General features: G+C 41.4%; 15 protein-coding genes across 15 annotated transcripts; all 15 read right to left on the minus strand.

Moving 5' to 3' along the window:
- Positions 1 to 1,197: 1,197 nt before the first annotated feature.
- On the minus strand, positions 1,198 to 2,511 carry LSM04_002114 (Nop domain; the record flags this gene model as incomplete). The annotated part of the gene is made up of 1 exon (XM_067333457.1): positions 1,198 to 2,511. One exon carries the CDS (start codon positions 2,509 to 2,511, stop codon positions 1,198 to 1,200), a length of 1,314 nt encoding a protein of 437 aa, XP_067194286.1.
- A 718-nt stretch (positions 2,512 to 3,229) lies between these two features.
- On the minus strand, positions 3,230 to 3,751 carry LSM04_001545 (uncharacterized protein; the record flags this gene model as incomplete). The annotated part of the gene is made up of 1 exon (XM_067333468.1): positions 3,230 to 3,751. The coding sequence occupies one exon, from the start codon at positions 3,749 to 3,751 to the stop codon at positions 3,230 to 3,232; it is 522 nt and encodes a 173-aa protein (XP_067194272.1).
- A 144-nt stretch (positions 3,752 to 3,895) lies between these two features.
- Positions 3,896 to 4,417, minus strand: LSM04_006654 (uncharacterized protein; the record flags this gene model as incomplete). Its single annotated transcript, XM_067333480.1, has 1 exon — positions 3,896 to 4,417. One exon carries the CDS (start codon positions 4,415 to 4,417, stop codon positions 3,896 to 3,898), a length of 522 nt encoding a protein of 173 aa, XP_067194386.1.
- A 116-nt stretch (positions 4,418 to 4,533) lies between these two features.
- On the minus strand, positions 4,534 to 4,764 carry LSM04_008560 (uncharacterized protein; the record flags this gene model as incomplete). Its single annotated transcript, XM_067333491.1, has 1 exon — positions 4,534 to 4,764. The coding sequence occupies one exon, from the start codon at positions 4,762 to 4,764 to the stop codon at positions 4,534 to 4,536; it is 231 nt and encodes a 76-aa protein (XP_067194423.1).
- A 493-nt stretch (positions 4,765 to 5,257) lies between these two features.
- On the minus strand, positions 5,258 to 6,187 carry LSM04_001585 (Transmembrane protein 164; the record flags this gene model as incomplete). Its single annotated transcript, XM_067333503.1, has 1 exon — positions 5,258 to 6,187. One exon carries the CDS (start codon positions 6,185 to 6,187, stop codon positions 5,258 to 5,260), a length of 930 nt encoding a protein of 309 aa, XP_067194273.1.
- Positions 6,188 to 6,548: 361 nt separating this feature from the next.
- On the minus strand, positions 6,549 to 7,433 carry LSM04_002711 (uncharacterized protein; the record flags this gene model as incomplete). The annotated part of the gene is made up of 1 exon (XM_067333514.1): positions 6,549 to 7,433. One exon carries the CDS (start codon positions 7,431 to 7,433, stop codon positions 6,549 to 6,551), a length of 885 nt encoding a protein of 294 aa, XP_067194296.1.
- Positions 7,434 to 8,197: 764 nt separating this feature from the next.
- Positions 8,198 to 9,871, minus strand: LSM04_004991 (zinc finger protein; the record flags this gene model as incomplete). Its single annotated transcript, XM_067333526.1, has 1 exon — positions 8,198 to 9,871. One exon carries the CDS (start codon positions 9,869 to 9,871, stop codon positions 8,198 to 8,200), a length of 1,674 nt encoding a protein of 557 aa, XP_067194350.1.
- A 294-nt stretch (positions 9,872 to 10,165) lies between these two features.
- On the minus strand, positions 10,166 to 13,099 carry LSM04_005065 (DNA mismatch repair protein MutS; the record flags this gene model as incomplete). Its single annotated transcript, XM_067333537.1, has 1 exon — positions 10,166 to 13,099. One exon carries the CDS (start codon positions 13,097 to 13,099, stop codon positions 10,166 to 10,168), a length of 2,934 nt encoding a protein of 977 aa, XP_067194351.1.
- Positions 13,100 to 13,707: 608 nt separating this feature from the next.
- LSM04_008429 (uncharacterized protein) lies at positions 13,708 to 14,049 on the minus strand (the record flags this gene model as incomplete). The annotated part of the gene is made up of 1 exon (XM_067333548.1): positions 13,708 to 14,049. One exon carries the CDS (start codon positions 14,047 to 14,049, stop codon positions 13,708 to 13,710), a length of 342 nt encoding a protein of 113 aa, XP_067194418.1.
- Positions 14,050 to 14,497: 448 nt separating this feature from the next.
- LSM04_001968 (Glutamyl/glutaminyl-tRNA synthetase) lies at positions 14,498 to 16,216 on the minus strand (the record flags this gene model as incomplete). Its single annotated transcript, XM_067333560.1, has 1 exon — positions 14,498 to 16,216. The coding sequence occupies one exon, from the start codon at positions 16,214 to 16,216 to the stop codon at positions 14,498 to 14,500; it is 1,719 nt and encodes a 572-aa protein (XP_067194282.1).
- Positions 16,217 to 17,040: 824 nt separating this feature from the next.
- LSM04_008960 (Proliferating cell nuclear antigen) lies at positions 17,041 to 17,898 on the minus strand (the record flags this gene model as incomplete). The annotated part of the gene is made up of 1 exon (XM_067333571.1): positions 17,041 to 17,898. The coding sequence occupies one exon, from the start codon at positions 17,896 to 17,898 to the stop codon at positions 17,041 to 17,043; it is 858 nt and encodes a 285-aa protein (XP_067194431.1).
- Positions 17,899 to 18,277: 379 nt separating this feature from the next.
- On the minus strand, positions 18,278 to 19,651 carry LSM04_003018 (GHMP kinase; the record flags this gene model as incomplete). The annotated part of the gene is made up of 1 exon (XM_067333582.1): positions 18,278 to 19,651. One exon carries the CDS (start codon positions 19,649 to 19,651, stop codon positions 18,278 to 18,280), a length of 1,374 nt encoding a protein of 457 aa, XP_067194303.1.
- A 227-nt stretch (positions 19,652 to 19,878) lies between these two features.
- Positions 19,879 to 20,304, minus strand: LSM04_002919 (uncharacterized protein; the record flags this gene model as incomplete). Its single annotated transcript, XM_067333594.1, has 1 exon — positions 19,879 to 20,304. One exon carries the CDS (start codon positions 20,302 to 20,304, stop codon positions 19,879 to 19,881), a length of 426 nt encoding a protein of 141 aa, XP_067194301.1.
- A 473-nt stretch (positions 20,305 to 20,777) lies between these two features.
- LSM04_009498 (Ribosomal protein L7Ae/L30e/S12e/Gadd45) lies at positions 20,778 to 21,158 on the minus strand (the record flags this gene model as incomplete). The annotated part of the gene is made up of 1 exon (XM_067333605.1): positions 20,778 to 21,158. The coding sequence occupies one exon, from the start codon at positions 21,156 to 21,158 to the stop codon at positions 20,778 to 20,780; it is 381 nt and encodes a 126-aa protein (XP_067194438.1).
- Positions 21,159 to 21,601: 443 nt separating this feature from the next.
- LSM04_001663 (GAF domain) lies at positions 21,602 to 24,391 on the minus strand (the record flags this gene model as incomplete). The annotated part of the gene is made up of 1 exon (XM_067333616.1): positions 21,602 to 24,391. One exon carries the CDS (start codon positions 24,389 to 24,391, stop codon positions 21,602 to 21,604), a length of 2,790 nt encoding a protein of 929 aa, XP_067194275.1.
- Positions 24,392 to 25,107: the final 716 nt, after the last annotated feature.

Raw genomic sequence — 25,107 nt, forward strand, 5'->3', positions numbered from 1 at the left:
ATACATATATGAAACATAAATACATTTTTTTAAATTCTTATTAAGGGTTAGGAAAAGATACATACAGCGAGTCCGACTATTAACAAAATCAGACCTTGCCACACGAAACGATGGCAAAAACACAGAGATTAATATAATGTTGTGGAACTTAACAAAAAAAAAAATAAGAAAAAAGAATGGAGATGGGAAGTGAAAGGGTGCGTGGGTAATTTTCATCCATTATACGTATCATCCTTGTAAAAAAGGAAATTATTATAGACAAGTCGCGATTTAGACATAGATAGATATAAAGATTTCATATAACAAGGGGATATCGAGCACACACACACACACACAGATATAAATGCGTATACCTTATAGCCCTTCTTTTTTTTTAGATATGTTTTTTCTCTATCTTCATCTTCATATCTCACTATATTTTTCTCTCTTTTTTCTCCATTCGGTCTTATTCTCTCACCCACCCACCCACCCACTATCACCTCATCTCACACTCTCACTCTTACTTTCACTCTCATCTTCACTCATTTCATGTTCATGTGTGATTTTTTTTCCTTTTCTTTTTTTTCCTTTTCGTATTAAACAGTTAAGGAGTTGGGGTTTCCTCCTGTGATTTATACGTAGAGACGAAGAAGAAAAGAAAAAAACTTCTGAAAAAAAAGAAGGAAAAGGCTTGACACCAACAGCAGCAACAACAAGAAAACATTGATAAAAGTACAACCACAACGAGGAAACAACCTCAAACACGACAATATCAAAAACAGTAATAGCGACAGCATATGATGATAAAAAAAGAGAACCCAATAAGAAGTTATAGTTTCTTTTTGTTTTCCTTCAATCACAGCACTTGCTACTATTGTAAATGTTGTTATGATGATGCAGTTTTGAATCACCTATCTGTTTCTCTCATCATTATTATTTTTTTTTGTTTCTTCTTCCTCCACGTTGGTGTGCCTTATCAGATTATCCTGTTACTGTATTTCTTTTCTCCCCCTTTCCTTTTTTTGTAAATCACCATTCTTTCCTTTTTTTTGTTCTTCCTTTTCTTCCTTGTGTTCATTTGTTGTTTTTTTTTTTCCTTTTCTCCCTTTTTTTTTTTTCACCAATATCCTCTGCAGAATGCTTCTCTGCATCTCCTTCCCATTGGTGTCAACGTCGTCATTGGTGTTGGTGTTGTTTTTCTTCTCTGCTTGAGATATTTTAGTTTCGCCGTCCGAAGCCGCCGTCTCCCATGCGTGCCCGCTTGAACGGTGCCCCTCCTCCATTATTATTATTATTATTGCCGTTACCCGCCGCTGCTCCCATTGGACGTTTCTGCTGCAGTTTAGCACCAGCGCCACGTGCGTTTCCTGTTTGTCCGTACGCCACGCCCTCCTCAAACTGCCGGAGTCGCTCTTCCACTTTACTGCGGTACTCCAGTGCGGGGGCGTTATCGCCCTCACCGAAAGAGTCAATACGTGCACTAAGCGATGTCTTTGCGGCGAGCACACGCGACATGGTTCCCTTGTTTGCCGCCGCTGCCCGCGCGACCACCTGGGCATTATACAAAATACCGTACTTTGGTGTGGCCTGTCGCTGCTTCAGGGCGCGGAAGAGGGCCTTCTCGGCGCCGAGGATCTGCACGGTGGAGGAGGGGTACTTGGCGAGGGCAAGGAGGGAGCCGGCCTTCTGGATGAGGCGGGCGCCGATCTGCTCGCCGACCATCGTGGTGAGGTTGGGGGCGATGGTCTGCATGCGGGAGCTGAGATACGCGGCGAGGGTCTCGCGGTACTTGGCGGCCGCGACGACTTCACTACAGAGACGGCAGATGTTGGCGATATCCTCCTCGGCGATCTCTGTTCCCATCGACACCATCGCCGCGTCCTTTACCTTCTGCTCCAACTCCTCCTCGAGAAAGTCGGAGAAGTCGGTGTCACGCACGTTGAAGCGGGTCTTGGTCGCCAGCACAATCTTCGCATACAGAAGGTTGTCATTCACAATCTTCGCAAGCTCGGGGAAGTGCCAGCCATACCACTCACGCGCCCGCATCGCATACTTGTTGATCTCCTTATCAAGATCTTCCAATAACGCAACAGCTTGCACCACCATCATGTCCACCTTATCAGGAGAGAATTTCAGTTTGTAGCGATTGAGGTTGTGGGCAAGACCGAGGGCGGTTTGATTCAGTTGTTCCGCAGACACCTCCTGCAGCAATTCATCCACTCCAGCACGCAGAGCACGGAAGGTGGCAAGTGTCTCATCACCGTGAATACAGGGAATGGCAAGTGTCTCCTTAATAGCCTTTGCGAGCTTGGAATCTGCCACCGCCAGTTCCTCTGTGATCTCCTTCTCCACAAAGTTCTTCTTGAGAAACTTGCGCACCGGCTTAGCGAGTTCACCATTGACAACCTGCGTTGTGGTTGCCAGCGCATCCGCGGTGCTCTTAAACTGCAGCAGCGCCTTCAGCTTTCGCTTCTCACCATCCACCTTGAAGAGTGCCACTCCAGCAGGGAGCTCCAGAAGGGCATAAACCATCTTTCTTTTTATTTTTCTTTTTATTTTTTTTTTTTTACGTCTTCCTTCCTTCGAGTTTTCTTTCCTTCTTCCAGAGAATACTGGGCTACACACAACAGTGAGGAGTGAGGAAATAAGTAGGGGAATGGAACCACAGGGATAAAAATAAAAGGAAGAAAGAAAAGAGAACGGTTAAAGAAATTTATGTCCACGGATTTCGAGACAGAAGCAAAGAAATAAAATAAAAACAAAATAAATTAGAGAATGGCATTGTTCAAATACACGTACAAATATTGAAAAACAAAAGATCCGTTACAGTGACAACGATAATGAAATATATGAGCGGTTAGCTAAAAAAATAAATAAATAAATAAATAAATAAATAAATAAATATATATATATATATATATATATATGGAGATATGTAGATTTACAACCTCTGCCACAAACAAAAAAATCAAGAGAGTACAAACAAACAAAGAAATAAAAACAAAATCAATAAATAACTAAATAATAATAATAATAATAATAATAATAATAAAATACGAATCATCACGATACGATATTCCCCAAATTCTCAAAATACTCTCATCCATACATCCATTCTTTCTCTCTTTTAATTCCTTCTTCTTGTTCTTGTTCCTTTTCTCTAATTTCTTCCTTACCGTTGTAGAGAGGGAGAGAAAGAGAGAGCTCCTCCTCCTCACCCACTCCCCCTTCAGAAATGAAGTACTCGGCATTATGTCGCTGCGAGAGCACTCTCAGCGATACTGCAGCATACATTATGCAGATCCCCAAGTATGAAATCCGCAACAGTTTCTTGTACGCTTGGAATAAACGGACGTAATTCTTCCGTTACGCGATTTTCAAGCGGTGTGATCATTACCGCCTCGAGACACACTAACGACGGGTTTACGTGCTCATCACAGAAATAGTGCACAGCGGTGTTGTACAACAACAACGATAAGGCGGATGGTGTCATAGTGCGACCGTCCGCCTCCACAAGACCACGTACTTCACGAAATGCATCATCCCATGTTCGCTGCATTTTATTCTGCTCAAACACAGTCTCAAAAGTAAAGATACCGTTGACCATAACCCGACGAAGAATGTGTATGACACTATCTTGTAAAACAAGCCATTCAAATACTCTACCATTAAATTTTGACTTCTGTGCCGCCATCACATCTCGTAATTCCCATAACTCTCTTTCTACCTCACAACAATCACCAATGCTGTTATATTTTGTAGCAAGAAACATAAGATCAGCATGTGGTTGATAGTGTACTTGTGATACACATGCCTCATATCATTTTGGTACATTTGCATACACTTGACGCAAACGTGGTGCTACATGAGTTGCCAATTCTCTCAATGGTGGTTCCACATATTCTGCAATAAATGATCATGTTTCTTCCCTAGTATAATTATGCACCTCCTCACGGAGTGGAAATTCAAATACATTTATTCCTTCCATATTATCACGTACTCTAGCTTCTATTAATACACGACGACTGCATGATCTCCCCTGTGTGGCGTGCCACTTTCCTGATAAATAGTTCCTCAGGAGTTCATCTGTTTTTTCGTGAAAAGCATGTAATTGTGACATTCGATCTTTCCAGGATTTACTAGATAACTTGACAAGAAGCTTAGGTACAACTTTAGTATCCACAAATTCTGTAATAGCATCGTGTAGAGATACTGTTTCAGCACCGCTAAAATCCAGAGAGTCTGGTAATCCACACATAACACGTGCCCGACGAAAGGCTTCAGTAAATGCACGTCGATGTACACCATCCATTGTAGACACTCGCGGTATCAACCAGTGAACTCTTTCAAAACTATTACACCACATTTCATAACGGTCTTTCATTGGAATTTGTAGATAAATAGAACTTCGTCGAGAATGATACAATTCCACAGTCATATCTGGATACTTCTCTGGTTGTGGTGAAATCTCGGTACGTGGTGTAGAGCAAATAGCCGCAAGTTGATTAACTCGCTCCTCTACTGCATGTGTGGCATTGCGGTTAACCACCCAAATTAACAGTTCCCAGTGGTGGCTTTCCATCCACATGACTTACGCGAGTCATGGTAGTCGAGGAGAAAATCCCCGCGGAGAACAAAATAACGTGGATTCCAGTGTTTTAGGTGTTTACTCAGCTTCGCCGCCATCACACTATCCCGGTCATTCACGTGTACAGGAATGTATGGGGCGGAGTACAACCGCCGGACGGCCTCTGCGGCTCCACTCGACTCCGCCTCCCGCTGCATTGCCCGCCGCACGTGTTGGACCGTTCCCACACGTACAGTTTCTCATATTCGCGGCCAAATGTGTCCAAGAAGGCGTTTGCCAACCCCCGCGTGCTGCTGACCTCCGCACCAAATGCCGTTCCCGTCGCTGCCCAGGGAGGATGTGGGCAACGTTTCTTTTGTGTGTGGTTAATGGAGTTCAAATCACAATAAGAAAAAAAGAAAGAAAGAAAGAAAGATGATGGGGGACGAAAAAAAAAAAAAAGAGTATCTCTTAACTCAAGCTTCAAATAAACAGAGATAAATAAGCACAGATACACAGGCACACAGGCAAAGAACAAAAAAAAAACAAGAATCAACCGATGTGCAAGAACAGAATCGGAGGAACAAGATAAGCCTCAAAAATAACAACAAAAAAAACTAGTTCTGTAGATGTTTCCATAAATTCTGATGATAAAGAATAATACGGCAAAAACCAGCAACGATCACATTTTAGTAATAATAATATTTAACTTTAACGACGTTTAACAGATCGTGTCAAGTGCAAACCACAGCTCTTTCGCACTCGTGATAAAATCCACTTAATGCCACCACCAGTTTCGCTAATGAACACATGAAAAGCCACAGTAAACCCAATGAGAATGGCAATAATATAAAATCGGTATGCCTTAGATGTGAAAGGGAAAATTCCCCAGAGTTTGGGGGGTGGATATAACATGTAGTTTAAATTGAGGCCACTTACATATGAAAATAATGTGTATGGTCCAATGTTAACTAGCGTGGCTACTCCTGTCACATGCAAGAGATGTTTAAGATTCATGGGTAATAGCTCATAACGTGCAGAAAAATAAAACGGCATAATAAGTAGTAGTCCGTGATGCAATACAAAAAAGTAATTCTCAATACGGTACTGATGATCTCCAAAATCAGGAACAAGAGATGCCGCTGTCGGACCCCAGTGATAATCCGCTGCGAGAGTAGCCAGGTATACATTTAACGCATACTGTGACTCTTTCTGTCGCAAGAATACAAATGCCCAAATAAGTGTAATGAGATGACAAGGCATTAATAACCATCCCAACTGTACAAAGGGCTGTGGACGTAAAGATTTGAATAATACTTGTAAAACCCACAGAAAGAGAAAGAATATTCCTATGAAATTATTTATCCCGCTTTTCGTAGAGCGACCACGTGATACCCCTCGTCTTTCACTTTTACACATCTTACTGAAATAACCCCAGCTGGCACGAAAACAGAATAATATAAATATGTGTAGTACAACAAATTCAAATATATGAACCTTTGGAGATCGAAACCAGAAAAGCATTTCGGCACCATTAGGACCCCAAGCTTGTCCAGTTTTTTGACAGAGAGTATAAAGCCAGTCAGCGGCCACTTGTGGAACAAGAGCGTCTGCAAGAGAATAAAGCACAAGAGAGTCCATCTTGGAAATTTTCCTAGGTTGCCAAGGGTATAATTGAATAATAATAATAATAATAATAATAATAATAAATAAATGAAAAAAGAGTGAAAGAAGAGAGGAATAAAGGGAAAACACCAAAGCAAATAGGAAAAAAAAAGAGAAAAGGGGGAAAAAATTATATAAATAAGTCAAAGAAGCAATAGAGAAGAAACAACAATAAAAGCTGAGAGCAAGAACAAGGTTAGAAGTCTTTTTATATGTTCTTTTTTTTTTGAGAAATGTAAAGAAAAAAAAGGGAGTAACTAGTCAGATTCACAGAAGCAAGGAAAAGAGGAATAAAAAGAGCACGAATAATGTATGAATTAAATCGAAAAAAAAAACTTCACTTCTTTGAGTTACTCTTGCTTTCCTCATTCTCCAATGCAGCTAACTCTGCCTCAAGACGTGCAATTTCGTCATCTACAGAACTACTCTCCGAGCCCTCCGCTCCAACTCCAGATACAGTAACATCTAATGTTTCTGCCCCTAATTTTTCTCCAGTTGGAGTCTTTGTGGCACTGCTAACATCCGCACCACAAATAGTATTATCATCCACCGATGATGTCGCCGACCGTCCTGCGTTAAGTTCTGTATTTTCTTCAAGTGGGTAATACATATTATCCAGTGGTGACAATTTGTACCAGCTTTGCTCTCCGTTGAGATACCGAAGATGATTCTCATCAATATACCAAAAACCGAGAGCCTCAGCATGCTCTACACCATACACCGCACAATCCTTCCTATCAACGCGTAGACAAGCCTCTAAAAAGAGAAGAAAAGTATCCTCTGCGAAACGAATATTATTAATATTACGACATTGATTCAGCAACTGAAATGCATAGCTGAGATCTAGTGGTCGTTCTACCAAGTCCAGTGCGGTGTGTAAATCCTCCACTGTAGGTCGCTCTGTTCCCTGGAAGGAGTAAAACCGTCTGTGCCACTCCAACACGTACTTCTCCAGTGGTGTTTCTGGAGCGTCCAGACGGTCTTTGCGCAACATGTGGCGTTTCTTACTGAGCCACAATGGCTGATGTGCCATACACTTTGGGCGTGTGTAGGGTCTGTCGAGCCCGCCAAGCCACGCCTGGTACAACATCTCCGTTCGCTGGTGGTCGGGCTGTTGGATGACGGTGTAGATCTTCCAATTGTCCACACCAGTGAGGAAGAGCATCCAGTACGGCCGACGGTACCGGAGAGACGCAAGAGAAGGCAAATTGCCACGGAACATTTTCTTCACTGATATTACCGCAGTAAATAAATAAATAAATAAATAAATATATATATATATATATATATATATATTAGTTAAAGACTACTGTGGATGCTGCTACTGCTACTGGCAAGCGGGGAAGCACTCCAACACGGCTCCGTTTACTTGCCTCTATCTGCCTCCCTCTCTTCCTTCTACTACTAAGAAGAAACTACACACATATATATAGGGAGTGTAAGGAAGCAATAGAGACATAAGGGGGAAAAAAGAAAGCAAAAAGAAAAATAAAGAAGAAGTGAAGAAGTCTTCATACTTCAGAAAATCAAGGCCGCATTAATACACTTAGAGATATGCACACACATACAAAAATACAATATATGCAGTGATACTGAGAAAGAGAAATATTAGGGAAAGAGCAATATAATTCGGTTTCTACTTCGATTTTCATCTGGTTTCAATCCCCTTCTTTTTTTCTCCACCATAAAATTACCACTTTTCAGGTGCATGAGGAGTTTTACTTGAGGTCTTATTACTGATCGTAACACAAAGAACGACAATAAAATTTAAGAAAAAGTACCACAGTGAACCCTAAATAAAAAACGCTAGCCCTAAAAACATTGTAAGGGGAATTCTAGAGGTATCAGCGACAACGACCAAGAGAGGAAAAAAAGAGAACTAGAAACACATATATTATATATATATATATATATATATATATATATATATATAATTGTACGTCGCACAAAAGGGAGAGAAACATATAAACCTATTTTCTTCCTTCTTCAAGTCGTAGTATCATCTTCATTCATAGCAGTATCAATAGCTCGCAATCGCTGGTGAAGTAAATCCGATGCAGCTTTCACAGCCTCCTCATATGCTTTGTAAGCTTCTAAGCGCTGGAGATCCCGTGATCCCAGATGCTGCATTGTTTTACCCTCATCACTACACGTTGTTTTTGTTGTTCTTGCTGCCCCACCATCTCCTCCTTCCCCACGTTCTCCCGCTGATGCGGGAAATGTAGATCTTGCAGCAGCAGCAGCAGCTCGAAGTGCCACAGCTTCCTCCCGACTCACTCCAAACGTTCCATGTGTGCCTAATCCTATTATGCGAACACGTTGCCCATGTTCTTGTGGTTGCTGTTGTTGTGGTTGTTGATCAACAGATGTCGTACGACCTTCCCTACGCTGTCGCCCAACCCCAAACATTTCGCGATACTGTTCGTATGATCGACGCATCTCCTCTTCATTCGGTGGTTGCCACGGTTCTGGTATAGGATCCACGTGTGGGTTCACTCTCGCCCCTCCTTCCCGTGGTAGCAGTGCGGCAGGCGTATTATTATTATTATTATTATTATTATTATTATTATTATTATTATTTCGCATTGCTGCTGTGTTGTTCGAGGAACGCAGTAAGTCTGTTCTGCAGCACGGACACGTCGACATTTTCTCAAACCACGGCCGCAGACACGAGAGGTGATAACAGTGTGTGCATGGGAGACACTTACACTCCTGCTGGGGTGTCATATCATCATGACAAATAGAGCAGCGTGGGTCACGGGCAATGTCTTCTGCTGTGGCGTTCTTTATAGAGCGTAGAAACCGCATGAGAGACCAATAACGTACGAGTCGTCGGAGTTTATCGCAGAAACTAATGATATGGTGAACCAACAACCGCACAAGTGGGATAGGCACCTGAGCTACTGTAGATACATACGTGAAGGCGACAAAAATAACAATACTCTTTGAAATTGAGAAAAATGATTCCACATAAAATGCGAGTCCACTGTGGTTTTCCACACCAATCACCTCTGAGAAGAGGATTCGCACAACAATCCTAACACTAGAAATGGCAAACTGTGTGTATAAAAGTGCAATAGAGTGGTACAGGCCCACTTGTTTCTCATACCGCCAGCCGGTATTCGAGAGAAGATCAAACACCACATATACATCAAGCGGCATAGCTATAAGAAAGAAAAGCCCCAATCCCCATAACATACGTTTTCGAACTGCAGGGGACTCCGTGATGTGTAACGTCGTCACACGTTCCTGTGCAACACGATGTAGCATACCACACACCACAGTTAATAATGAGATAACGCCAACTCGATTAAAGATGCTACTCTCAAAGTAAAATGGAACTACAAGACACTCCATCACGTAAAACGGAAGTTTACGGCTTACTACCTCATTCTCCTCAGGGTTTAATGTACCAAAGAATACCTTGCGACTGACACGCCAAAGGAGAACAGTTAAGGCAACAAAGCCATTGACGCACATAAGACGAAACGCGGGTGAATTGGTCAACTCCACCACTGTTGTAAAATACTCACGGTACGCATATGCATAGTCCAGAAAAAACAAAATCAGTGAAAGAAAACTAAGAAATATGTATGTATAAGCTGAGATCATGTTTTGTTTTTCTTCTAAGATCCCTTCTTCACGATTTATACTCAGCATAAGTAGAAAATATAAGAAAAAAGAAACAAACCAAGTCAAAGACACATACATATACAACCCCCCCCCCCCAAATGAAAATTCCCCCGAAGGAGGAGATATAATAATAATAATAATAATAATAATAATAAATAAATAAATAAATAAACAAATAAATATAAATATAGCAAAAGAGAAAGAATAAGAAGAAAGCAAGACCAGAACAAAAATAGAGAGGGAAACAAAATACGCAGAGGAAAGAGAAATACCTTCTTTTTTTCTTTTTTCTTCTTTTTCTTCTGTGTTTCGTGCATGCCTTTAAAAAGATGAGTCGGTAACGAACTGTCGTAGTTTCATTAAAGCCACACGTGTTGTCTGTTCCCTCTCCTGCAGTACACTTAATCGTTGTGCCTCTGCCACAACAGCAGGAGGAAGTCCTGCCATCTGCGCCACTCGCACTCCAAAACTTGATGGTGTAATTCCCCGTGTTGGTTGATACGTAAACACTAAGTTTGACGCATCTATCGTCGTATTCTTATTACCATTAGTTCCGTTTTCCCCGTTCTCCTTATGGCTTTCATTATCATCGTTATCGATATCCTTCTTGTTGTTGATTTCCTCGCGGAAGCCCATGTAATAGCAATCCACGTGTTCCCCTGATGCACCATCCACGTAAGGTTCACAAAGATGCGAATAGTGTGTTACAAATAGTGTAGTGGCCTTTTGCTGAAGAAGATACTCCAGCGTTGCCGCCGCCACTGCGATACCGTCAAAACTACTCGTTCCTCGCCCAACTTCATCCATCAACACCAATGAAGATGATACCCGCGGTGATCGGAGAATACGACTCGTCTCCTCCATTTCCTTCAGAAACGTCGAGGCCCCTTCCAGCAGTGAATCACTTGCACCCATGCGGCAATAGACCGCCGTGAAGACTGGCAGTTGCGCTGCCGTTGCGGGAACATAACATCCCAATTGTGCCATCACAACAAACACACCAACCATTCGCATCAGTGCAGATTTACCGCCCATGTTAGGACCCGTTAATATCCACGCACCGCCTCTTGACAAGCGCAGACTACAACCCACATAACCTCCACGCATGATCTTGTCCAGTACAGGGTGACGACCATCTGTAATGGAGAGATAGGGTGTCTTTTCTGACAATTCAGGGGCAATATATCCAGGAGCAGACGATGTTACAGAAAGAGAATGAAGAGCATCAAGAGTTGCGACAACATTGATGACATTTTGAAAGATATTTAAAATTTTTCTTGAATTCACAATTTCTTCTTGTTTTTCCTGCCATGCCTCATTGGCTGCAATAAGAAGACGTTCCTTTGCAGAAGAAAGTTCTATGTTAAGATTAATAATATTAGGAGTATGAAATCGTACATGACTCTTTGTTCTCGTTAACACTAACCAATCTTTTGGGGCACGATCACATTTGGCTTGTGGTACATCAATAATAAAAGAAGTTCCTGCTATTGAACGATATTCCAATGTTGGTATATGTAATATTTGACGGATTCTTTCTAGTTCTTCATCAAGAGAACAAAGTGCGTCATCACGAACCTTCACATGAGTTTGCATAGCCGTTGGAATAGAAACATTAGAGGTTGTAAAATACTCTAACGGAGTGGTAGCCTGAGATTCAATTTCATACTGACAAGACTTTAAAAACTCATTTGTATCTACAGAAGTAACACTTTGTAATAATTTTTGAATAAGTTTGTTCATCTCTTCATGCGATTCAGAAAGAATATTACCAGCAAGTTGGTGTGTGGTCGCCACCGCTCGCAATAAATGAAGGTATTCTGCGACGGTACATCTTTTAGATTGAATTTTTCCTAATGTTGCCTCAATATCACCAAACTTTGCACACTCTCTTAGTAGTTTCATTATAGTATTCCCATCTTTGCCTTGTAACAAGAAGGACACTGCATCTCTTCTAGAGAAGATAGTACTCAAGTCACATGGTGGGGCTGCAAGCCACATACGCAATCGTCGTACACCAGGTACAGTAAGATTGTGATCAAGTAAATCTAACAGAGAACCTTTGGTACCGATACTGCTATAAAAAACATCCAGTGCACTTAATGTACTTCCTGGTAGTTCCATTTTTTTATTACTGTTATGAATATCATCATTATTATTACCACCATCGTTTTCATTATTATTATTATTATTATTATTACTATGTGATGATGATAATGATGATTCATTGCAAGAAGAGCACATTTTTTCATAAACTTTATCAAGTTTATATGGTACGAGGTATCTTGCAATTAACTCATCCATAGTACCAGAACCTTTCTCTATGCACACAGTCACTGAACAACTATCTTCTTCCCCATTACAAGTTGGACCAAAATGCAGTGGAAGAACAGTATTTAGAGCCGAAACATAACCCTCCGGTAAATATTCTAGAAGAGACGAGTTAACATTATTACCTTCTCTTTTTGTACAACTCTCAGAAAAAACAACAACTTCTACAACATCGTGACGGTGCAATACATCCAATAATTCTGCCTCGGATGTGACTTGATGACAAGAAATGGAATACGTGACAAAACTAACAAGTTTAATTTCCATTGCAACATGTTCTTGTGATGATAATGACAATGATGAAGAAAGGATTCGTAAAAAACACATAAACAACTCTGATGATTCTTCCTTTGGTGAAGTAAAAGGTACATCCGATGTATGTGTCTCCTCCTCTTCCCCAGTAATCCCATCTGTCTGATCTGATGTATCCATTGCTGCAGAAGAGGCAATAGCAGTAGAAGTGGAATCCCCAATCACCTCCGATGGTAAAAGTGTTCCTCGACTGTACACACGTGAAATCTCTCGCGTGAAAATGCCTTTTGAATTCCCATTAGACGCTCGAATGGACGCATTCTCCTGATCAGCAAAGGCCACACGATACCCCATAGCCACAAGTCGGTGAATGTACAGATTTACTCGAACATAAGGAATACTACTATACTCAAACGGCGTTGTTGGGATACACATAATACCCAAACGACGACTCGCCACATGACTATCACGTCCGTAGAATTTAACTCTATAACCACATGCCACTAACAACAATGCATCTACTGGGACAGATTCCTTTAGTTGCACTACTTGTTTTTCCAGAGGTGTTAATGAGGCTGACTCCACTTCTTCCACTTTTGCAGGGCGTTGGCAAATCAGTTCGATGGCTTTTCGTACAGCAGCCTCATCGGATCCACGCTGACGTTTACTCATTACCCCTTTCCTCCTTTATCCTTTTATTTCCCTTATTTTATTTTACTACAGTAAATTGGAGTGGAGTTACTGCTGCGATGTCTACTAATGATTTCCTTCTTTTCTTGTTGTTGTTACAACCCCACAAGCCCTTGAACAGGAGACTCAGAGTAAAGGGAATTAGGGAGGGGAAAAAAAAAAATAATAGCAAAAAGAATCAGGGAGCTTCAAGACACTCAATATACAGAAGGAGTAGAAAAAGGGAAAGAGCAACGGTGATTCGTTTTGGGAAAAAATAACCCGGCAAGAAAAATAAATAATTTAAAATAATTACACAAATTCATAAAAGAACTCAAGGATATATAAAAAAAATGGTATCAAATTTGAAATAATATATATAGTTTAGAATGAATGAAAGAAAGGAAAGAAAGTATATAACTTCCTCTTTGTTTTTTTTTAAAAAAAAAGAGTCACCAAAGACAAATGGAATATGATATATCTATCCATATATATATATATATATATATATATATATTTTTCCTTTTTGCGAAAAAAAGGTCAGAGACTCAGCACAAAGAAACTTCAATGTATAGAACTACGTTTATATTTGCAAAAATAAGCGTATTTTTTCATTCCTTAGAGCGCAGAATTGAATTGTGTGCAAGAAGTGCAAGTAAATATGCCTTGTCTGTTTTATTAGTCTGCAAATGGTGCTTTGTCTGAGAGCGCCGGTCATCCTCAAGAAGATGACAGAGTTCCTCATTCAGGTACCGTCCAGTATTGAGTTCATAACGAGTATACGGTTTATCATACAACGGATCATACTCATTGGCAAATCGCGCTTGCATTGCACTTGTTGCATGAGCTAAACCGTCTGGTAAATCTCTCAAGACCTTCACGTAATCTTTCATCTTTTCATCTTCCGTTGAGGTAGAGGATAGAGTCGCATCTGCAGCTGGCGCCATGGGCATACTTCTGTGTCACCCTGTTAAAAGATTTCCTTCGTGAAATAGATGTATTATTTAAAGTAGTGCATATAACACACACACAGTAAGAAAGACAAGAAGAAGAAAAATAGAAAAAACAAATAAGTGGAGGTGCAAAAAAAAAAAAAAAAAGCAAAGTACATAATAACAATATTAATAGCAATAATAACAATAGAAGAAAAAAAAAGAGCACAAATTGAGTAACATGTAAAAACAACTACGTATCTAAACAAGAACACGTCCAGGAAGGAAGCTATTATGTTATTCCTGTTACTGTGTCTTGCTTCGTTAAACACAAAACAGAAACATATATATATATATATATATATATATATTGTTTCGTAAGTGATGAAAAGGGGAAAGAAATAGATAGATAGAGCATAGAAGGATAATAATAATAATAACCAAAACAATGCTCCATTAATGTATTACCCTACTTCCCTTTATTCTTGTTGTTGTTGTTGTTGGAACTCTTCTCCTTGTCCTCCTTGAGTGTTAGCACTCTGTTCATGACGAGACGCTCAGCACACGTGTCGGGGTCTACAACAAAGTACCCGAAGCGCTCTGCCTGCATGGATTCAAACACCTTCGCTTCACGTACTGCCGGTTCTGCGTAGCCCTGCACAATCTGTTCACTGTCGGTGTTAATGTACTTTAGGAACTCGGGATCAATGGCTGCGCGATCGTCCTTAAGCAGATAAGTGTAGAGACGGAATTCCACAGGCACTGCATTTGCCTCACTTACCCAACTGATATTTGTCTTTGGTTTCACAGCTCGCTCAAAGTCCACCTCAACGTGAATAAGTGATGGTTGCCCCGCCGCATCGCACTCGTAGCTGCGGCAGAAGATATTTCCGCTGTACTTTAATCCAACAGCCCGTGGACCAGGCGCCAGACCATAAAACTTGCTATTGTTATCCTCCGTACGGAAGTCACTGCGATCAATGTAAAACGTTTTGGTGAATTTTACTTTTCGTAATCCACGCTCTTCACAACGAGGGTGATTGGGACACTCAACTTCCTTTTCACCATCCCAATTATCAATAACGACCTTAATGGGATCCACAATCATAAGACGACGATTAGTACGCTCATCAAGATCCTCTCGTAGTACGTGTTCCAGCATAGAAACTTGAATAACATTCATTGAACGTGTTATACCCACAAGATCACAAAAACGATTAATAGCTTCTGGTGTATATCCACGTCGGCGCATACCCGCCAGTGTTAAAAGACGCGGATCATCAAATCCACGAACGATGCCTTTCTTTACCAGTACATTTATCTTACGTTTCGAAAGTAATGATCCTGTTACATTAAGACGGCTAAACTCCCAGACATGTGGTCTCCAGAGATTTAACTGTTCAAGTAACCAAAAATAACTTTCTCGTCGTGTTTCAAACTCCAGTGTGCACAAACTGTAATCAATATTTTCAATACTATCAATAAGACAGTGTGTGTAGTCATAACTGGGATAGATACACCACTTTTCTTTGCTGTGTGGGTGGGCAGAATACTTCACACGGTATGCGATAAAATCACGCATATTTGGGTTATCACTCTTCATATCAATCTTTACCCGTAATGTGGCTTCACCTTCTGCATATCTCCCCTGCCTCATATAGTCGAAATGAAGGAGATTTTCTTCTACAGGACGATTACGCCACTTACTTTCTTCACGATTTTCTCGTTGTTTCTTTATTTCATCAGCAGTAGAATGATCAACATAGGCTTTGCCATCCTTAATAAGATGAATTGCAAAGTCATATAATTGTTGAAAGTAGTCAGAAGAAAAGGTAATCCAGTCTGGTTTCCATCCCATCCATCGCACCATCTCTGCAATAGCATCAATATATACTTGTTCCTCCGTCTCTGGATTGGTGTCATCGTAGCGCAGGTAACACTTCCCACCGTGGGAAACAGCGCAGCCAAAATTCAAGTTCATACTCTTTGCGTGACCAATATGCAAAAAACCATTAGGCTCAGGAGGGAATCGAAAGTACGGTTTCCCCTCCGTGATGACATTGTGCTTTTCCAAAAGTTCTGGTGTGTTGGTGCATCCTTGCACTGGCCGACCTGTCTGCAGTAGACGAAGGTCCTTTTTCACCTCCAGTACAGGCTCAGCAGCAGTAGCAACAACAGCAGCTGACATCTTCTTACGAAACAACGTTGAAAAACGACGAAACGTTCTTGAGTTAGTTGTATTCTGTGTGTATGTGCGCGTAATTAATTTCAATACAACAAAACCAGGTTGGGGTAGAGCAACAGCAGCAAAAAAAAAAAAGAAAAAAGAAATAGGGAGAAAAAACGCAAAAAGGATATATTAGCACTTCGTAACCATTACCAAGAGCAACAAACAGTAATACTCTTATCATTATTTTCTTTTTCTTTTTTCCTTTTTTCATCCAAAGCATCATGATGCTTAAATGTCATGACACAAGGTACGATCTTAAAAAAACAGATCTTTTCTTTTAAGAATATAGAGATAGTAAAGCAAACAAAATCAATGAAAAGAGTGAAACAAGAAGATGTTTCCTTTTTTGTTTCTTATTAAATATTATGAGGGTAGAGGAAACACAAGAAAGAAAAAAAAAAAAGCAACATAGGGAAATCCACTTACCCTGTATGCTTTATTTTACAATCATGTGATGCATGAACAGGACTTCTCTGCGTGTGTATGCGTGTGCAGACACACACACACGTTCATTTTCCCTACTCCTCCTCTATGGAATGTATCATGATAATGGAGGGGAATAAGTACAACCCCCCTCCCCTTTTACTTTTTTCGTTTTTATCCTTCTTTTTTTCTTCCTTTACTTTTCATTGTCTTTTTCTTTTTTTTTTCTTTTCTTTTGTCCCATTCTACTTTCTTTCTTGCTTCTTCTTCCCCTGTATCCCTATCACTCTCGCCTGTTCTGTATGCGATTTGCTACGGTACAGTGTATCAATGCTGGAGACGTGGGAGAAAGCCCTTGACTACTCCTCGTCATCTACCTTTGGTGCGAGGTAGTAGCGCAGATAACCCACCTGATCGATGCTGAACTCCACCATACACGGACTGCCCTTTGCAAAGTTGAGTGAGACGCGATCACTGAGTGTGGCTCCCTTTGCAAAGATATTCATAAAGCGCAGTGCGAAGGAGAGAGTGATAGGCTCGTCCATGCGCACCTCGACGCCGACGGCCTTCGCCTCCGTCTTTCCCCGCCCGCCGGCCCCCCCGTCCTCGTCCTCCTCCGCCTTCACTTCCGCCTTCCGGCCGGCCGGGGCCCCCGGGACGCCCACGGACCGCAGGAAGGCGTAGCCCTCCCCAACGTCCCCGGCGGAGCTGAACTTGACGCCCTCCCGCCCAATCTCAATCGTCACCGTCTCGCCAAAGACCGTCATGTCCCGCACAATCTTCGCAAACTCCTGCGAGCTCAGCGTCACGGTGGCTTTGTAGTCCAGCTGCGGAATGCACATCGCCTCCGCCTCGATTTCCAGCAGCTTTAGCTGGTACTCACACTTACGACTCCGGTCGACGTTTTCGGAGGTGAGGGTGACCACATCGCAGTCGTCCTCGTGGCGCAGCGTTAGGCTGTCGGAAGCCTCAATAATTTTCAGAACCTTAGACAGGGAGGCAAGATTGAGGCCAAGAATGCTGTTGCGCTCGCACTGGTACTTTGTGAAGCAGTCATCACGAAGAAGCATGTGCACAAGAGCAACGTGACTGGTGTCCATCGCTTGAATAGAAAGACCACCAGGGTTGCAATCAAAATTTGCCTCATTCACAAGACCGTTAATGCACTCAACGAGTCGCTTCCATAAATTGGCTTGCTGAACTTGAGCCTCAAGCATGGTTACCCTGTTTATATTATGCTTTACCCTCCTATCACGTTGATGCTAACTAGAACAGAACCAACAAGAATAAAAAAGAAAAAATCAAAAAAAAAAAAGGGGAAAAAAGACGATGTACGATAAACAACAAATAAGCAATTATATTATAAAGAAAAAAAAGAAAAAGCAAAAACTCTGAGAAACCATATATATATATATATATATATATATATATATATATATATATATATGACCTGAAGAAAGAAAAAAGAAAATCACATGTAAACTCCCTCATCTTCCCTCTTACTTAAAACATAAAAAAAAACCCACAAAAGATATATATATATATAGATACATATAGATAGAGAGAGAGAGAGAGAGTACAAAAAGCCAGCGACTCCTACGAAAAAATGAGACCTTTCGCATCTTCACGTACCATCAGTGGACAAATATGTATATTCTCATATCGTTCCCAGAATTCCTCAATTACGGCACATGTCTCGTCACCTATCACCAAGGCAAACACAGCATCATAACCGCCTGCACCAGGGCAACCTACTGCAAAAACACCTGGAATTGCAAAAGTAGCATCCAACAAGGTACTCAATACATTGGGTTCAATTTCCACAGAGGCAGCATGTCCCATTTCACGTAAATAACGTCGACTTTTACTAGCTAATGTAGCCGCTTCAATCCAAAGTCGTTCTGATTCATTTTTAGGTGTATGCTGAGCTATTACCACATGTTTCAAGGTTTCCACAGCATCCATATATTGTTTCGGTTTTTCTTCTGCATCGCTTATTAGTAAACGAAGACTTTTAACATAGTTTTCATTATTTTCAGAAAGAAGATTCCAAAGGCTTTCTGGATTGTTTGCAACAGACTTTCTCCATGCCATCACTTTAGATACCATCCCTGGTGTACCCGTACCTCCCTGGTGCACATCTCCAAGCACAAGTTTTAACCCTAATGGTAATCGGAATGGAACACGTTCAACCCATTCCTTCTCAAGGTTTATACAATCTGAAAAATTTATAACTCCAACACTTTTTGGAGGTTCGGTACCGTTCATAATCTTTTCAATGCACTGAGCTGGGAAACGTCGATACAGACATGTACCATAGGTTGCAGTGTAGACATCAAATCCACTTCCAATTTTACCTTGTGCTACGCTGTGAGCAATCTGGGCCGTACGGTGGATAAGTTCCAATTCTTTCGAATCATTAAAATCAATACTTCTAAGAAAGCTATACAAACATGCCACTGCGCTAGTTGTCATAGCAGCAGATGATCCCAATCCTGTCTTGGATACATCCCCTACAAGAGGCAGATGATGTGGCAGTGTACGCAAATTGGCTACCGTCACTTGTCTACCTTCTGCTTCTAGGTAGTTTCTCTGGCTGTAAAAGTCATTATCGGCAAGCAATTCTAAAGTAACAGTTTTTCGAATATCACCACCTTGCGACACAACTGCAGCAACTGCATAGAGGACACTGTAGTAAAGGAAAGGAGATGAGGATCCTTCAATTTGTGTAACTAATACAATTGGCTCAGCCCCATCTTTCACGGTACATTCAAATATATATTCTTTCTTGAATTGTGGTGAAAAAAATTGCACGCGACACTTCTCATCCGGTGAGTTTTGCTCCGATACCACCCGTGTCTCAAAGCGCGCTGTAGTGCCAATAGATATCCCAACATTGTGTCCTTCAACAATGATATATCCACCAAGGATCAGCACTTTCCCAGGAGAAGATGCGCCTGTCATAGCCATTTCAAATCAGCTTGACAATTAATACTTAGCTTATGAAGAAGAGAAAGAAGATCTAACAAAGATAGAAAAACGACAGGGGAAAAAAAAAAAAAAACGGTGAATCAAAACAAAAGAAAACAAACCAACAACAACAAAAACCAAAAATAATATTTAATAGTGAAAGATGTAATTCCACTCAAAACTGAAAAAAAAAAGACGCAAAATGACACGTTACCATCACTACTACGCTATCTTTGATTAGCAGAAAAACCTGACCTATCTTCTACTGGTGGTGTAACACCAATGGCTTTAAATAGTTCTGGGTCAACTGTGACCACACGCCGTTTACGCCGTTGTTGCACTGCCCCAGAATTTTCATCTTGTTCAGGCGACATTTCAATCTTCTCACCTTCTTCAGTGACAACTCCTGCAGCCACATTTGCCTGATGGAGCCTCCAAAGATAGTACATGGAAAACAATGCGCACGTACCCGCACAGAAAAATAAAACAACGAAAAATACGTATCCGCCCCGTCCTTCACAGCACCACTCGGCACAATTACTAATGCTTGAATCAACTATTTTACACATGCCCTCCCCCAAGCATGGATCACGCGCGCACTCGGTTCGCAATGAGCTGTAGCCTTCGCACTTGGCAACGCACTGACCTGACATCACTGCACCAAGAGCTCTTCCTGTTACTAATTTATGGAAGCAAAAAAGAAAAAAGAAAAAAGAAAGACAAAAGCAAAACGAAAAAAGAAAGCAAATACTCATTTGTTCTTTTTTTCTTTTCTAAGAATAACAGTCAAATAAAGAATTATGTGTAACAATTAAGTAGAAAAAAAAAAAATGGAATCAAAGGAGTGAAAATTGGGGGAATGCCTTAAAACGTTTTCGAGGGACATATTTTTTTTTAACTATCTGCTTTCATCTTCATTGAACTTGTGCAAAGACTCCTTTTTTATTAAAGATCTCTTTCACAATTGTCCCTTGTTGTCTCCTTCATTTTCTTTTCTGTTTTTCTTTTTTTTTCTTTTTCTTTTCTCTTCACTTTAACAATATTTCATTTAAAAAATAGGTACGTGGTACTCTTGATTTTTTTTCTCAAGCAGGGCGTTTCGTCGGCTCTTACACTACCCGACCACCTAGAGCAGCCGCTCAATCTCCAGCTTCACAGCCTGTACCTTGGACGAAATGGGGCTGTTTTCTGCCTGTAGAATTGCGAGAGCCACAGCGTTGCGGGAGACCTGTGCTGCCCGACCTAACGCTGCCTTTGAGGGGAGGAACACGTAGGGCACGTTCTTATCCTCGCAGAGCAGCGGAAGGTGAAGGAGAATCTCAATTGGCTTTGTGTCTCCAGCAAGAACGATCAGATCGGCAATGCCGCGGTTGAGGGCCTTTGTAGCCTCGTTTGCGCCCTTCTTAATCATCTTGGCGTTGCTGGCCTCCTGCACTAGATCAAGGATTGTCTGTGTCAGGCGGTCGCCGGCGAGAGGGAAGGCCTTTTCACTTATCTCAGATGTCATTGTGGTGCCCTTAAGCGAAACGAGAGAAAAAACTTGTCCTGCAAAAAAAAAAAAACAAGGGAAAACAAAACAAAGTAAAATACAGAAAAATCAAATCTCACAAGCGAACAGAACATGTGTACGCATACAAACGTACATACATATATATAGTAAGATCTATATATTTTTTTAAGAATTAGAAATCAATGATATCATGAGGCAAAAACACTAAAGTGTTGTATCACCACCATCAGATTACCATAAAGCCTGAGGGAAAATACCAATAATAAAAAAAAAATCTGCACACAGAAAAAATTTTATCGCAAACTCTCTCAGCAAAGCTAAAAAAGATTTCCCAATACAATTTTTAAGTACAAAAAAAAAAAAAAAGAATCAAAACCAACAAAAAACTTCCAGTATCACAATTATACATATTTCAATCTAGTAATTGCTGTATCAATACATCAGCTGCTCCCAATTGAAGCAGGTCGAACAGCCAGGGTCCGTTCCCATTGTGCACGGTTGCTAGTCACACGCTCAACAGTCCAAGCCATATCAGTCAGACATGCATCCACAATTTTCTTAAAAAACGGACCGGCAACGAAATCAATAAAACCAATTTGGCCCTTGGCAAGCTCAGTATTCTTGGAGCGATCAAACATGGGTAGAACCTCAACCCCCTTCTCTTTCTCCATGTCACCTTGGCGATAGAACTCCTCCGTCACCGCCATAGCCCACAAACGAGAGATATCAAAGGGTTTTGTTACATTAGAAACATCTCCAGCCTTCATTATTACATCCATAACCAGTTGCCTACTATTTCCATTATTAATATCATAAGGTCGTTCCATTGCTGTCAAAAACAGATTAAGTAGCTCATTGTGTTTAGCCATATCGGTTGCGAGCACGCAGTCAATCATTCCACGGTAAGCACTGGTACGATCTGCTCCCTCAAGACCTTCAAATACATCCGAATCAGGATCAGAAAGAATTTCAACAGCGAGATTGCAATGGTGCACCTCCAACACAGATGTATTGCCACTTGCACTTGATAGAATCCCAAGTGGGGACTCTGTCTTGAGGTAAAAACTGTTATTCAATCCCATGTGATCAAGATCATGTACCAATGCTGTTGCCAAGAGTACAAAGCATTCCAGCTCCGTCAACTTTTCACAGGCCTTACCCTTGTATAGGAAGGTATATACAGTTTGACACACATCCACAACATGGTAAAAATTATGGTATGGCACATTGCGATACTTCTTCCGGCACTGAATAATAAAGTTTAACAGTGTCTCATCACTGCAACGAAACTTCTGTGGCAAACCTGTTCCCAACAACAATCTGTATGCAACAGCAGCGGCGGCGTCAAGAGGCTCTTCCGCATCTTCTCGCACACGGAACAGATCAAAATTAATATCTGTGATGTCCACATTGGGTAGCACATAATTCCTCACAGCATCCCGCTCTGCGTCCGTAATGGCAAGAAGGCGCTTTGTGCTACGCATAGACGCACGATGATCACCTGCATACATGCGACGTTCATTCAGTTCCATCATTTCACGACCAGCATTTACAGCGAATTCAAGCAGGTGTGAATTGTTGATGGATATTCCAGCGAAAAGGGAGAAAACGTGGAATGTTTCACGGTCCTTGTCAGTGAAAATAGTCACTTCTCCAGCATGGTCCAGTTTATTCACGAGCTGCACTACGGCAAGGATATCCCCGTTCAACACAATGGGTTCACACAGTAACGTCTGTGTGCGGTAGCCAAGCTGTTTGTCCACCTCACGATTGAAGCGAGGATCCTGATAGGCGTCGATGATGTTAACACCAACACCAGATGCTGCCACAGTTCCAGCAATACCTTGTCCACACGGAAACCGAATCTCCTTCCCCGCCACGTTGTCTGCCAAGCGGCTGTACAACTCATTTCGCTCCTTGTCTACAAGGAAGAGCGCCGAGCGGTCTGCATTCAGCAGTCTCTTCGCGCCATGAAGGACGTGGCGCACAATGCCATCCACATCGCGGATGTCCGTGTTCGACAACAGGGTCACAACGTCCAGAATAGCATCGCTCTTCTTTTTCTCAGTCACAAGACTCTCGTTGATGCGGCAATTTCGAAGTGAGGCACCAGCAAACATGGAGAACGTCTGGAACAGCTCTTCATCACGCTTTCCAAAGGTACGTGGGAGTCTGAGACCACCCTCAGTCAACATGTCCAGCTTGTTAATCAGCTGTGCGACAGCCACAATCGTCCCTTCGTACATCACTGGCATACACAGTATTGTCTTTGTGCGGTACCCGGTCGCTTTATCCACATCACGGTTGAACCGTTCATCCGCATACACATCGGCAATATTCACAGTCTTACCTGTCTGTGCCACGTATCCAGCAATTCCGGTACCAGCTGGAATTGTGACAACGTTGCCATCTTCAAAGTGAGCCTCGAGAGTTTCTCCTTTGACAAGAAAAATACTGCATCGATCACTCTCTGTAAGTGCCTTCGCGGTATTCATTATAGAATTCGCGAGTACTGCCTCATCAAGATTATCACGAGCCAGTTGTGTCGCCATTGTCAACATGGCTTCTGCTTTTTCCTTATTCCAGTGAAGTCTTTCTGCTTCAATAGCGTTGTGCAATGCGATACCAGCCACACGCAGGGCACTTGCGAGTAATGGATGACTGTGGTAGTCAGTTCTCCCATGAGGACTTTCCACACACCCCAAAACCTTGTTATTGTGCCTTAGTGGAATGTACAATGTTCCTGCAATTGTGCATTCCATTCCAGTTGACACCGTCTTTCCAAGTGGTGTACTTTCATCATATGGCGCAGCTACTCCGTTCAAGGGATCCACCAAAAGCATATCGCCAGGATCAAGATAGTAGGTATGTGTGTGGCTGGCACGAAGGACAGATGAAAGTTGCTCATTAAGCCGTGCCAGAATCTCTTTAATGGGAAGACTCAAGTCAATACACTTATCCATCAAATTAATAATGGATTCAATGGGTGTTTGAAATGGCTCTCCAATAAGAGGCACAACTGGTTCCGAGTCTATAGTTTTTTCTTTTCTTATTGTTCCTGCAAGACCCTCATGAGTTGTTGTTGTGATATCATTATATCGTTCATTTAGCGCACGAAAGGCCTTCATCTCTGTTTCATCAAGTCCCAAGCCACAACGTTTATAGCGCGCCATAATAACCTCACAGAGTGTCAACGCCTCAAGAAGATGACGACCGCCATTTTCCCCCATTTTATTTTTATGCCAAGCGCACCTTGTGAAATGAGTGATACTTCTTTACACAAGAGGAATATGGTACTCAAAAGGAAAAAAAAAAAGAAACGGAAGCAGAAAAAGAAACAAAATTCCTTTTTTTCTTGTCATATTGGAAGTATCAAAGTACATTTCATCCCTTGGCAGACACACCCCTTTTTACCATTATAGGGAATCGCGCCACCATTACCACCCTTATCACTGACAATCCATCCAAAAAAAAAACAAAAAAAAATGAAACGATGCAGGCAAACTACCACAGAGATCTAACAGGCTCGTCATTGTTTCGCGATCAAATCACATTCCCTTTTCTTAAGGCAATTTAAAAGCGTACAAAGGAATCATAACTTCATCATCACTCATTCTTTCAGTTGACTTCCTGTTAAAACAAAGGACAAAAAATCAACGTCCTAAAAGCGGGAATAAACACATCTTTGCATCTTATTTTCCAAACATCACAACAACAATACAGGAATACAATCAATAGAAGAAGAAAGAAATTCCTTCCTTACTTCCTCCCTGATACTGAGGAAAAATAAAGCTCAAGTTTTTGAAAGGGGGCATCGCATTTCTTTTAAAAAGATAGACTTATACATCGTTTATTTCCGTTTACATTCTTTTGCTTTCAGGGCCCACACTCCTACTCAAGAAACCTCTGAAAAAGCACTCATAGCCCTCAACAAAGAAAAGAAAAT

Source organism: Trypanosoma melophagium (genome assembly GCF_022059095.1).
Source record: "Trypanosoma melophagium isolate St. Kilda chromosome Unknown ctg12segment0, whole genome shotgun sequence".
In the NCBI taxonomy this organism is placed as follows: domain Eukaryota; phylum Euglenozoa; class Kinetoplastea; order Trypanosomatida; family Trypanosomatidae; genus Trypanosoma; species Trypanosoma melophagium.